The sequence below is a fragment of the Phragmites australis genome, chromosome 6 (assembly GCF_958298935.1).
Source record: "Phragmites australis chromosome 6, lpPhrAust1.1, whole genome shotgun sequence".
NCBI classification, from domain to species: domain Eukaryota; kingdom Viridiplantae; phylum Streptophyta; class Magnoliopsida; order Poales; family Poaceae; genus Phragmites; species Phragmites australis.
Genome location: NC_084926.1, coordinates 42,504,298 through 42,518,206, shown reverse-complemented (window position 1 = coordinate 42,518,206; position 13,909 = coordinate 42,504,298). Strand labels below are relative to the sequence as shown.

The 13,909-nt window shown below is 45.2% G+C and overlaps 1 protein-coding gene across 1 annotated transcript; it reads left to right on the top strand.

Annotated features, from left to right (window-relative positions):
• Positions 1–431: 431 nt before the first annotated feature.
• LOC133922616 (auxin-responsive protein SAUR71-like) lies at positions 432–1,551 on the top strand. Its single transcript, XM_062368013.1, has one exon. The coding sequence runs from the start codon at positions 829–831 to the stop codon at positions 1,189–1,191; it is 363 nt and encodes a 120-aa protein (XP_062223997.1). The 5' UTR covers positions 432–828; the 3' UTR covers positions 1,192–1,551.
• The last annotated feature ends 12,358 nt before the right edge of the window (positions 1,552–13,909 follow it).

The following is a 13,909-nucleotide window of genomic DNA, read 5'->3' as shown; positions in this document are numbered from 1 at the left end:
GCCTGGCGTAGAAAGGATGGGCATGACGAATCCGGAGTCCCTCGCCCATCGATTCCAAATTTCCAGCCAATGTTTTGACCACTACGCAACCACACCGAGCGTCCGTACAACACAGACAAACACTCCTACCACACACGTCACCGCAGAGAAAAGATCGAAAGGCTCGGGCGGGAAAAAAAAAATCTAGTGATCGAGTGCTTTGACATCTCAGAACAGCAGAAAAAAATATAAAGAAATGGAAAGCAGAACGAGAGGAGAAAGAAAACTGCGTGCCCGTGCATGGATTCCCTGCGGGCCCTCGCTCTCGCTCTCGCTCTGCCTCGCCTGTCACGGTCCCGCGCGGTCGCCACCGCCTCCCTCCTTCACCACGGGTTCGTGGCGTTCGTCCCTGGCCGTACGAGCCGGACTACGGACGCGGCACGGCACGGCACGGCCCCTCGCTCGCTGGCTCACGGCACCGGTTACAATTCGTCAGAACAACCCTTCGCCATCGGTCGGCGTCCGGCTCGGGCACCGGGCACGCACCGGCCGGCCGGAGCTAGCTAGTCACGCAACACGACGGGCCCGGCCCACCGGCTTCCTGTCTCCCTGCACCCGCCGGGTACACCATCTGGTACCACCTTGTACGACCACCCTCCCCACCCCTCCCCTCCCCTCCCCTCCCCTCCCAGCTTTTATAAAGCGCGGCGCACCACCGCACCACTCGCTCACCCCCAGTACAACGGCAACCAGACGCCTCGGCTTTTGCGCTCCTCCTCCTCCTCCTACTCGGCTTCTTCTCCCTCCCGCGGCTCCAAGAACGCACCTTTCCTCCTCGCCGCCTGCGCCATGAAGCGGCTCCTCAGGCGGCTCTCCCGCAGCGTCGCGGCGGCGGACGACTCCTACTCCTCCGCGGCGGCGTGCCGGCAGATCCGGCCGAGGAAGAAGGCGGCGGGAAGGGGAGAAGGCGGCGGGGGCGCGGCGGTGCCGGAGGGGCACGTGCCGGTGTGCGTCGGCGAGGAGGGTGGGCCCGTGGAGCGCTTCGCCGTGCGCGCCGAGCTGCTGGGCCAGCCGGCCTTCGCGGCCCTCCTGCGCCGCGCCGCGCAGGAGTACGGCTACGGCCACCCCGGCGCGCTCCGCATCCCCTGCCCCGTCGCGGAGTTCCGGCGCCTCCTGCTCCGCCTCTCCGACGACCCCGCCGCCGGGTGCTAGGCGCCACCCCTGTCTCCGCCCTTCCTTAGCCGCGATATTTACGGCTGTGCCACTGGACACGCGCGGTCCATCTCTTCTTTTACGGTTTCACCCCTGGGTAGAATTGCTACGAATGTACAGAGGCCGAGGCAGGCCGGAGGGCAGAATGGGGATTCGGTTACTAGTACTCTTCATTTTACCAGTAGTAGCAGCTGCTTGATGGTAGAACTATGGGTGTTCCTTTTTTACCCCCGTCTGGTTCTAGGAATGGCAGTGTATGTGTGTGTGTTGTGCTAGGGATTTGGGGCATTAACCATACATGTAATCCTTGATTGAGGCTAGATTCATGTGATATTATCGAGGTAGTAATTTTTAGCTCTACATTGTTGTGTCCCTTCCTTCTCCTTCGCAATCTACTTCTTCATCTGAGATCTTATTGAGAGCCTCGACCTGTTTGGAACACAAGAATTTTTACGAAAATAACCCAAATTCATATCCCGTTGCCGCGTTCTAGAAACTATTTTTTCTCTTTATCGTCCTTGTTAAATTGCACTGCACTTTGGGGGCATAGTTGCCACGGATTAAAGCTGTGATGCCAAGACGATGTTGGTGGTCCGGGCAAAGATAGCAAACCTACTGATTTGAGCAGAGATTTCTGAATGGAGCTCGGCACTGTTTGCTTGCAGCTTCGGTCCACACAGGCTTCCCGGGCAACAGTACAAAACGCAATTTCATTGGGCCAAGACAACCGTGTTTCAGCCAATCGTACATCCAGTTCGACAAGATATTTGTCAGATTTGAAAGATCCATCGAGCTCGAATATTCAAAAGGAAGAAATTCTTGCATCTAAAATTCTGAATCGTGCTCTGCAAATGTCTGAATGATCCATTACAAATTGTGACAAATTTTGGTCAGTGCGTTTAAAAAAGCTCTTCTGAAATCAGACAGATTGTGCAAGTAAAAACAACGTATTCTCCAGTTCAATAATAGCGCGTTTTTCAGTTTATAACACCAAATGCTTTTCTTTTAGGGAAAACTGCAACCCCTCCCCCCGTCACTTGGATTTTGACTCCCCCAAAAGTTATTTTGTTGCAAAAAAACCTCTAAAATTTGACTTTGTTGCAAAAACCCTCCCTAAAAATTAAAAAAATAAAAAATCATGAAAAAAATTCTTAAAAAACTAGAGACAATTTTAAGACTTTCTGTGAAATTTGTTTTCAAAAATAATATCCTTTGCATCATATTTCATGGAGAGGAAGTTTGGAAAAAAAAGTAAAAATGTGCAGCTCATTTATTAACTCATGTTATTTTAACTTTATCATATCTACCATTATTTTTCCTACATAAATAATTGTTTAAGTAAACTAATAAAAATAGTTTCACTAATTTTGGGGGTGTTATGGATTGGTTATGAATTAATTTATCTGCAACACATTTACTCAATCCTGCACATTACAATAACTATTTCAAGATTTCATATATTTTTACAAGATAGAGGATCATGAAATAAGACTAAAAAATTTTGTTTCATGCTTTTTGGATTAGTAAATAATTAACTATGCATTTAACTCGAATTAATAAATGAGTTGCACGTTTTTCTTTTTTCAAACTTACTCTCCATGAAATATGATGCAAAGGATATTATTTTTGAAAACAAATTTCACAAAAGGTCTTAGAATTGTCTCTAATTTTTTTAGAATTTGTTGTGATTTTTTTAATTTTTTTGAATAATTTGGGGTGTTTTTGCAACAAAATCAAAATTTTAGGGGTTTTTTTGCAACAAAATAATTTTTAGGGGGGAAAGTCAAAATCCAAGTGATTTTTAGGGGTTTGTATTTTTCCCTTTCTTTTACTTCGAAAAAGAATCCAAGCTTTCAAAGGAATATCGTTTTGGCATACTAGATGATATATGTGGCCAAGATAGAAGCAGAGCAAGAGCTGCAGTCCGTTCTTGGTACGGCATTTAACTGGCTGTCGGTCAGGCTGTCATGAGAACGGAAGGGGACATGAGACAGCCAACACCGATTACTACCTCACTGATCACTGTCTTATTCCTTCGTCAGGCCACGAAATATCAGTGTCAAATCCCCTGATGCGAAGGCCATCGAGTTGACCACCTGAAATAACCTCGGCACGCAGTGTTCAGTTTCTAGCCTTTCAAGCGACAAGTTAGAGCATTTTGTGCAAATTCTTGTTAAATTGGAAATATTACAAATTTGCACGTATTCATGAAGGAACAAGAGTAAAACTGTATAATTTATCAAAAAGGTGCTTTCTGTTCCGAGATAATTATGGGTACTCTTGGTGATTACATGCCACTTCAAGTATGTTATAGAGTGCACCAAGTTGGCATCTCCATCAGCCATACCAAAACGAGGAAATAATAATCTTCTAAATTTCTCCACGAGGCTTCCATGAATTTTCAGAACGCAGATGCACCGCCACTGAAAAAAAATATGAAATGTGTTGCTTCAAGAAGAGAGAAATAAAAAATGAAAGAAAGTACAATGTGGGCAAATTCGTGGATTGTTCTTGCACAAGCAGCCCCATGTGGAGAGGAATTGACCCGTACAGTTGGAAACTAACAACTGCTGCTCAACTGTGGCTTACTCGAGCTCAGAGGGAAGATTCAGCATGACTTCAGCCTACTTGCAAGCACTCAAAGCGACGAATCTCCAAATCATTGTGTGAGAACCGATGTCAAACTGTTCCTGAATCTCCTGCCCCAATAAACTAATCATGCCATACATCACACACAAAGCAGACACATAATTTTCCAGGCTTGAACAGACGAGAAAACAATTGCACATATAGGCACCAAAGAAACGCCACGACTGGATGCAAGGTATCGTCAACGCTTCTATCATTTCCCAATGGCTACACAGCTCATTCCTTCTTTGGTTATGAGATCATCCTCAATTTATTCTTGTCAGGTTATAGAATCTTTTCATAAATAGATTTACTTTAACGGGTTTTTTACTGTTTTCATCACGAAAGGATTCTCAAATTCATTTCATATAAAATGAGATTTTTTTTTTCCTTCATAAATTTCGAAGTGAAACTGTTTACTATAAGAGAAAATAAAAAAAATTAGTAATAATGAAGGGGAACTTAAATGAAGCGGCAGGAAAGTTTCTCTTGCACAAGTTCAGAGAAGGAGGTATGGGGGGACAAGAAGTGACAGGAAATAGATAATCTTGCCTGCATTGGTATCTGAGAGGAGAGTTACCGGTCATGTGCAAGAGGAGCAGCAGCTAGCTACTGCAGTGCAGAGAGAGCAGGCCACTTTGAAGGGCGTCCATCCATGCACCAGCAGCAGCACCCAGTCAAAAGAGACGAGCGCCATAGACAGGCGGACACATGATGGGTTCAGAGGCTTCAGAACACCCTCCTGCTCGCCCCATTTCCAGCAGCATCAAGTGCAAGGCAGGGCAGGGCACCACATGGCACGGCGCATGCCACGGCCGCGCCTGCGCGCCAGCTCGCCGTTGGCAGCGCGGGGAGACGACGCGTTTGTGCGTTACAGGGCAGGCGGCATCTCGTTGATCTGTTGCTGCTGCTGCTGGAGTTGGCAGGCACTGGAAGCAGGTTTCAGGCCTCAGGGATGTGTATGGTGCGAGAGAGGAAGCGCCGCTGCGTGTGATCAGGGTTAAAAAACCTTCGGTAACCGCTCAAAAATCGTGGTTACCGACCTTTTCGGTCCGGTAGAGTTTCAGAAACCGAACGGTAACCAAAATTTGAATTTAAAAAATTCAAAAAAATAAAAAAATTCAAAAAAAATTCAAAAAAAAATCTTAAAAAAACTAGACACAATTCTAAGACCTTCTGTGAAAAAAGTTTTCAAAAATAATGTCGTTTGATTCATATTCTATAGGGAGAAAGTTTGAAAAAAATAAAAAAAATTGAAACGTGCGGCTCAGTTATTAACTCACGTTAAGAAAAAGTGTAACATACAAACACATATTTTTCTTGTATAAAACGTATTTTAAGAGAATCTTTAAAATTGATTTCACTTTATTTAGAGTATTATTAAATTCTCTATGATTTTTACAAAGTTCACAAGCATAAAGTGAATATATTAAGAAACCGCACTGTAATTAACTTTTTCATGTCTACTATTATTTTTTCTACGTAAATCATAGTATAAATAAGCTAATGAAAGTGGTTTCACTAATTTTTTAGGTGTGATGGGTCAGTTATGAATTAATCTAGTCGCAACACATTTACACAATCATGCATGTTACAATAACTAATTCATGAGTTCATGTATTTTTAAAAGACATAGGACCATGTAAGAAGACTAACAAAATTAGTTTCATGATTTTTGGATTAGCAAAGAGTAAACTATGCATTTAACTTGGTTTAAAAAATACAATTTCTCACAGAAAATTTTGAACTTTTTTATGAGTATAAATACTTTTATCATGTAGATCATGTTACAAGGAAGCCAACAAAATTTGTTTCACTTGATTTGAAGCTCAGATGAATTAGTTATTGATTTTACAAGGTTGAGCTCTTTTTTGGGTTTTTTGTTGAACTGCGCTGATATTCGATAAAACCGCTCGATAAATCGAGAAAACCAAGCGGTTACCGACCCAAACCGCTCGGTAACTGACCAATTCAAAAATGCGAGAAAATCGCTCGGTAACCGACCCAAACCGCTCGGTAACCGACAAAAACCGAGCGGTTACCGAACAGCTAAAATCGCAATTTTTTTTTCCAAAATTCAAATTTTGCCAAATGAATTTTCTCCGATTTTTTTTGAATTTTTAACCGGTAACCGCGGTTATCGCGCATTTTCGGTTACCGAGCTCCGGTCGGTAAATTGAACCCTACGTGTGATCCGAAATCCTGATGGGGAGCGCGGATGGCTCAACGATGTCTCCTCAACGGATAAACATCTGTTCACATTCTATATATTCATCCACAATCAATGAAAGTATCGACGATTGTTGAATAATCGATCTAACGAATTTATTGAATAATATGAGATGTTTTAAGTAGAAGAATCATAAGAGAAATATACAAATATTTTTAGATAGATTTAAGTCTCCATAAGGATAATAACTCTATGTTTTATTTGTCATGATAAATCTAAGTATGTTACAACGAGGGTATAGCTATCTTAGATGGATTTAAAACTAGTTGGCGACTCCTTCTCTAGCTTCTGTTGGTTTGTAGTGCTTTGATTCGAGTCCTCCTATTTGGGCATGTCTGACATATTTTCTGCAGGGCCTCCTGTCTCCGTATACCGTATATATAGGAGAGTCATATGTTCTATATACTCTTACTTCTTATTCTTAGAGATAAACTTTACCTGTTACAGGATGCCTTGGATGTCTACGGATAATTTGTTTTCATCCAGGGATCCTCTTCTTGGAGATAAAAATATTTTACAAGAATTACAGGAAACTCTGGGGAATATGGCCATTATTCATCGTCCAACCCTCAACCAGTACGTGAAATGAGACTTCAACGTTCCAAGTACACAGGCAACACAGATGGCTTTTGTTTGAATGTATCATCGAGTTAGACTCGGATCTTCGATTAGGGTGAAAAATCTAATCGGGTTTCTTAGGTTCTAAGATCACCCACCTGGGATTCCGAACGTCTCCGAGTTCCCAAGGGAGTTCTCGAGAAAACCTTCCATCTGGATAGATTTTCTAGTTGGTCCAAAGAATCATCATGTCCTTGTCAAGTACAAGGGTGATTGGACTCGTTACTAGCTAGGCTCAGAAGTTGAAGCGTAGCAGTGGAAAGTTTACGTGATTGTGATTTTTTTTTTGGTCATGAATGCAAAGGGATCATTGCTCCGTACTTTCGACTACTCATATGCATTGGAAGATCCATCGGTAAATGATTGCATCAGAGTTCGCCTCTTTGTCTGTGTCGATCAGCTGAAAATGCGTAGCTTTAATGACCTAGTGTCACTTGGCTGCCCGTTACTCATAATGCAGTCGCGCCAAGAGTTAAAGCTTGATATGTGAGATGTCTCGCCTTCTGACCCATTGGCCTATATAAACCTTCAGGCGTCGGATCTCTGCAGCACCAATCTTGAGTTTGATCATGGATTCTCCTCCTTCTCATGAGTACATGCCCTCTTCTCCCGATTACGCACCCCTCACTCCTCCATAATCTTCCATAGAATCTAGTTTAGTGCTGGAGGTTATTGACGTATCCTCCAATGAGGAGGCTGAGGGGAGAGTGGCGACGACTCGTGACGTCCCTATTAAAGATGGCAAGCCCCAACGCCTCAGGTCCAAGATGAGTTTGACTGGGACCTTTTGGAGGTAGAAATAGAGGAGGAGGAAGCGGTGGCAGATGCAAAGAAGAGGGAGACATCCAATAGCATATCCATTAAAGGCGACAAGATGCCCGCCGCTTCATCCTCTCCGTCCTCATGTTATTTCGACGTGGATGATTGGAGGGATTAGCCGAAACAACGACACCGACAATAAGGGTGGAGAACCAGTGCCTCTTCCCAACCCTATGTCGTCAGAGACGGCGAGTTCAGTTGGGAGTTGGAGCACTGCTAACCTTGACCTCTCATTGGGCAGGAGAGTCAGGGAGTCTCTCCTTCCTCTTTGCTGGGTAGCTTCTTTAGGACTTTTTTTAATCATCTTTCCATTAGCCAAGAAGTAGTGACCCTTATTGCCTCCGGGGTAGCGTAGACGTTTTTTTTCGTGGACTTCGAACTAGTCGTGGAGCTGAGCTCTCGAGTTCCTGGGTTTGCATCTCGAGGCGTTGTGATCATGGTTACGACTGAGGCTTTCTACTCACCTTGATCCTTGAGCTTTTGGGTTCGTCACTGGGTTGATATTGAACTGTCATGTGGAGACTCTGTTTGTCGCAACAGAGACCAACTTTGGGGCAACCCTTGATGGTGATAACTCCCTCGGGTCCCGGGATCTTCACACACTGATAAGCGCAATACGTGGCGGCTATGACTTTGGCGAGAGTAGATCTTCCTAGGATGTCATTGTGTGCCATCTTGTAGTCGATCGCGTCGAACAAAAAAAAAATTGCCAGAAATTGTCATGCTTCCCAATTAACGGGTAGCGATATCTGGCCAATGGGAATGGTCGAAGACCCGGATACTATATCGTGAAAGGCTTGTGAGAAACCAAGTTAAAATGCGTCTTTATTTTCATGTGGTGAGTCATTGACAACATTAGATTTGAAATAATTTTGGTTGGTATGAGCTTGTTTGTGTGTAATCTTGTTTATGACTAACCAAAGTTTAAATTAGAGCAGACTATTTCAGAGTCCTGAAAATTATGCCTCACCGGAACATCCGGTGTGTGGGTTTTTGACCACACTAGATAGTTTGGTGTTACAGTGAAGTAAGCACCAAAGTATTTTCAGTGCTGAAAGCAAAAATGAAAGCAAACACTGGATGGTCCGATGATGGATTTAGAAAGTGTCGGAGTATTTTCTACAGATAGGAGATTGTTTTGCGCCAAGTTTGATTATGTACACCGGATAGTCCGGTGCTGAGCTTGTGAACACTGAAGAATGCGTCGGACCTTTTATTGCAGAGAGGTTGCAGAAGGGTGGTTCAGTGGATTGATATGAGATCACCAAAAGCTTTCACCAGACCTTTTCTGGCAGAGAGCAAAATTTTCCTAGAACAGATAGTGCTACACTCACCGGATGGTCTGGTGTTCAGAGCAGAACACACTGGAACATCTGGTGTTCATGTTTTCTGCAAAATATGCTCTGAGTTGAAGTTTTTGATTATTGTACTAACTTGGAGATGTTTTGGGGTGTGGAGAAATATGTTTGCTTGTTTCATGGTGTGCAGGTGATAGATGTAACTTGACGGTCGATGGCAAGTGATTGAGGCTAAGCAGGTGCCTGGTGCTAGACGATCAAGGAGGGACGAACAGAGTCAAGGGTGATACTAGCTATACACATAAAATTCAAGCAAAGTATGAAAAGGAGGATGAAGACGATGTGTCGATAAAGTCAAGCAAAGGGGATATCGGTGCAAGTGACAACGCGATCCGAGGGATTGAAAGCAGAAGAGACTTATCGACGGTCAAGATCGCAAGACAGAGGACACGCGTCATGCTTGCCTTTCACCGTCTTGTCATAGAAAACCACTTTTTATTCGATATCTTCAAGGAATTCACTTTATCAAGCATGGAGTCCACTCTCATTCTTCACTTTTGGCACGTATGATTTCAATTCAACTTATATCTTCTTATGGATCCTAACACCAACTCACTCTCAAGCACAAAACACATGGGTTAGTCTATAAAACCTAATTGACAACTTATGTACCCTAAGTTACTTGATCTCCAGACGCAACTTATTAGCCTTCACGCATATTATCAATCTTCATATAGAACCTAACCCCACTAATTCTCAAGCACATAGCACACAGGTTAGTCCATAAAACTCTATTGACAATGTCGTACATTTAGTTACTTGATCTCTATAAGTAACTTAATCTTCAAGTTTATTCCTAATCTTATTGAGTTTTTTCTTCTACTTATGAGCATCACTAAGAACTCAATGACAACAATGCATTTCTTTTATTCTCATGGTATTTCTCAGGAAATCCATGATTCATCACTTATTCATCTCTTATGAAATAACCTAATAACAATTTTTAACATAATTGTTAGTTCATAGGTATTGTCATCACTTACGTGAGCATCACTTAGAGCTCATTCATCTTGATGCATTTTCAATCTCCCTATTCACCTAGAGCTCATGCATATCTCTCAATGCAATACCTATGGAACAACCTATTAATAAACTCAACATCATTGTTAGTCCATGGGTATTATCATTAATTACTAAAACCACACATAAAGGCTAGATGCACTTTCAATATATCGCATAGATGCTTCTATGAGTAGATTGTCTCTGACGGTAGATTGGTCAGCCATGTCCTGACTACCCCTTCAAAGGTCGTAAGAAGATAATTTGTCATTACCTTATCATCCCAACCAATTGCTTGGATGGTCGTGGTATGTATCTGAAGAAACTCAATAGGGTTTGTGATTTCATTGTATTTTCGATTGTCCCGAGGCGGAAGCTTGACAACCAACTTACGTTTCGTAGGTCTGGAGAGAAGGCTAGGAAAACGTTGAGGGTGCCTTGCTTGGTTCTAGCTCCCCCAGAGACTTTTCCACGGTGATCGGGGATCGGTCTCTATTCAATCGATGTTGGGATGTTTCCCGATTAGATCGATGAGGGGTAGAAGAAACTTCTTCAGAAGCCCTCAAGTGTCTTCGTCAGTTGTTGATGACTCGACGCTGACTTGACGCAAGGCATTGATCGAATGTCCCTTGACTGGTTTGGTCCGACGACAGTTATTTGCCTGATTGTCATCCCAGAAAGCCTTGTTACTGGGGGACGCCTTTCGAGTTTTATGCGTCTCATGACGGGGGATTGTCTTGCCTGCCCGATTAGTACTGTTTTCGACTAGGGCCAGATGGGAGTTCTCGGTCAGGAGCATGATCTCCTTTGTTAAGTCGACCACCGAGTTTACCCAATCTTTACCGGTTGGTGTAGCTAAATCAGTGATCGGAGGACGCATGAGTGACTCTTGTAGAAGGAAGATCCTCTTAGCAGACACGGATTTGAAGTGATTAGCTCTATGTTCATAATTGTGAGACTGTAGGACTGGGCCTCGATAAGGGCTAGAGGTGGTGTGCTCGTCTGAAGGTGACCACTGCCTACCGCTGGGGCTGGAGGATCTGGTCGTTCGTAGGGTCATCATCACGATGACCTAGATCATCACTGTCGATGTAATAGGTAAGCAGGTGCCCCACCGATGGGCCTCACACTTCCAAATGTCAGCCAGCAATTGATATCCTCGAGACCATGGCTTCACCTTATGACCAAGGCAGGTCTCAATCGACCAACCCCCTAGTCGACGAAGAAGACATATGTTGGTCGTAGGGTAGGTACTCATATAACCAGTCAAATCATATTAAATATCATCTACTTAAGTTTTTTCCTTCCCTAGGCACCTCCTTTCGGTGAGCATGGTCGTGAACATGCGTAAAGTTGGAGTGACCCATCCCGTAACATTTAATGCTACGGGACAGCCTCGCAGGCAAACGTGACATGGCTTGCTAGGCAATTTGAGTAGGTTGGGCGTGCATGCCCTCCGTAATGATGACCAAGGCGTAGTTGGCTTCGTCAAGAGTATGTATGTTATAGAGTTTGGCATGGTCTATTTGTATGTACTCATTTTCCCCTGTTATATAAAGAGGGAGACCGGAATGCTACCGGACGACCTTGTAGGAGAACGTGACAAGGTCTGCTAGGTGACTGGGGCAGGTTGAGCATCCATGCCCTCCGTAATGATGACCTAGGAGTAGTTCGCTTCGTTAGAAGTAGGTCTATTACAGAGTCTGGCATGGTCAATTTTGTGTGTACTCATTTTCCTCTGTTATATAAAGGTGGGAGGACCCAGCTAGAGAGAGAGAGGAGATTTTGTAACAAGTTCATCCAATTCATAGGAAAATGCACTGGACGTAGGGTTATTACCCCATAGGAGGCCTGAACCTAGATAAATCCCCATGTTCTTATGTCCATCCAATCCTACCACAATGAAACACCGAACAACATGCCCGTCGTCCGGTACACCTTGGATTCATTATCAGGGTCATCCCCCGATAGTTGGCGCACTAGGTGTTGTTGAGGGGGTTGTGACCAATGTTGTTGAGGGGGTCAAGGTCCTGCAACGACAGCAAATTGCGGAGTCAAGGAAAGAACACAAAGTGTCTGCGCCTAGCTGGAGAGCTTACCGCATGGACGGAGTAGTGAACACAACGCACGTCCTCGCGAAGCCGCTGAGAACGGACAGAGGAGAGGCCAGCATCTCATAGGTGCATTTGGATGCTTCTAGGGAAGTCGGATCCACTGCTAACCTCTTCTCCCCTCACCCGAAGGCTTGACGAACATCAGACTAGGCGCCCTCGGCTGGTTCGGTGCAAGACTAGTTGCTCCTCTGTCGACCAGCACCACTCCCAGAACCACCACCTGGGGGTCGGTGGTCGACTCCGAGTAGCTTGGTCGTCACCGCGACCAAATGAGTCTGTACCACAACTAGGTTGGATGTCGGTGGGGCTAGTACTAGGCGAGGCAGTGATAGATTGGGTGCTGGAATGGGTGTCTCAGTGAGCCTCTCTCCCTAAGGCAGCCTCAGGGACCTCTAGGACCTCGTCGATTTTCGGGCGTAGGACGTCGACCTTAGGAAGACCCTGCAGCAACACAAACCGTGAAACCCTAACCTAGGAGAAGGCTTGGGGATAAGAATTTTGGAAATGCCAAACTACCTTCCTGAGTCGTTCTCTTTCTGATGAAAGAAGATTGCACAACGGAGGGGCGCTGACCGGAGAACCGTCTTTCCTCAGGGCAGCAGGCATTAGGTTTTGGACCCGCGAGTCAATGGCTTCGTCAGTAAGATCTGAATAAAAGGGGAGATATGAGAGGTCGCACATCTAACAAAAAAAAGGATGTGACATTACCTGAGGAGCTCTCCCAAGTAAAACGACTGTGGCATTACCTGAGGAGCTCTTCCGAGTGAAATGGCTAGCTCGATGTACTGGAACACTGGATGTGCTCACCTCTGTAAGAGGCACAATCGGTGCTTGATGAAGTCACGGATAACATCTGACCCATAAGCCCAGTCTCTCGGAGCCAGCTAATCCATTTTGTGAGGGTTAGCAGCTCCAAAGTTGTCGTGGGGCTGCTCCCCCAGTTGCTGATGACCTGTGCCAGCGCGCTCGACACGCTGAGGTTGTCCAAGGATTATTCTACCACGTGGTAGAACCACTCCTCCCTCCACCCCGATCACAACTGGCCCACCTCAATGTATGAGTTTGTGGCATCGTCGCGGAGACGGAACCCGTAGCTTCCAGTGGTCGATTCGGTCACCGACCGGCATGTGTAGAAGAAAAGGAAGAGATATAGGCACGGTTCGACCATGATAAAGTTCTCACAAAGATGAGCAAATATGCTTAGTATGAGAATAGAATTGGGGTTGAGATGTAGGTGATAGATATTGTAGAAGGAGATGACGATGGTAAAGAACTCGAAGAAGGGCGGCACGAGGCTAATCAAGAAGAAAGAGACGAACATCATGATCTCCCCCTGACAGGGAGCGGGCGTGCTACCCCAGAGCGGTACCAAGAGGACAGGCAGCGAGTTAGTAGGCCAGCATCGTGCATTTGCTTTAGCCTTGCCGCATCACACTTGGATTTGGGGAAGGTAGGCTCGATGCCGATGCGACCCATCAGACGATGGAGAAAGATGCTTCGGTGGCAACAACAGAGGTAGAGATGAGGAGCTCTGGCGTGGAAGCTTTGAGGCTAAGGGAGGCGATAGAAAGTTTCATGAGGAACCTATACGCTCCAATTTAAAGGGCCACCGTGTTATCTCAACCGCCATGGGATCCGGTCCTTTCGAATTTCAAGAGGCCGCGCTTGGGGAATCAAAATTCCCTCAGGTCCGATGCCATTTTGTCCCCCCACCACCACCACGTCTCTCTCTCTCTCTCTCTCTCTCTCTCTCTCTCTCTCTCTCTCTCTCTCTCTCTCTCTCTCTCTCTCTCTCTCCGGACATTTAACCTCCCCTTGGGATGCGGTTTCCTGAGTCGACCACTAAAGCGCGCCGCGTCGGCAACCACTCCCCAGGGCGAACATACGCTCACCTGGGTCCCAAGTGGCATGACCAGACCCGACCACGAGCCACCACAGCGAACCACTCAACT

Bases quoted from the DNA above. Each gene is read 5' to 3' on its own strand.
- LOC133922616 (XM_062368013.1), top strand. From the start codon at position 829: ATGAAGCGGCTCCTCAGGCGGCTCTCCCGCAGCGTCGCGGCGGCGGAC.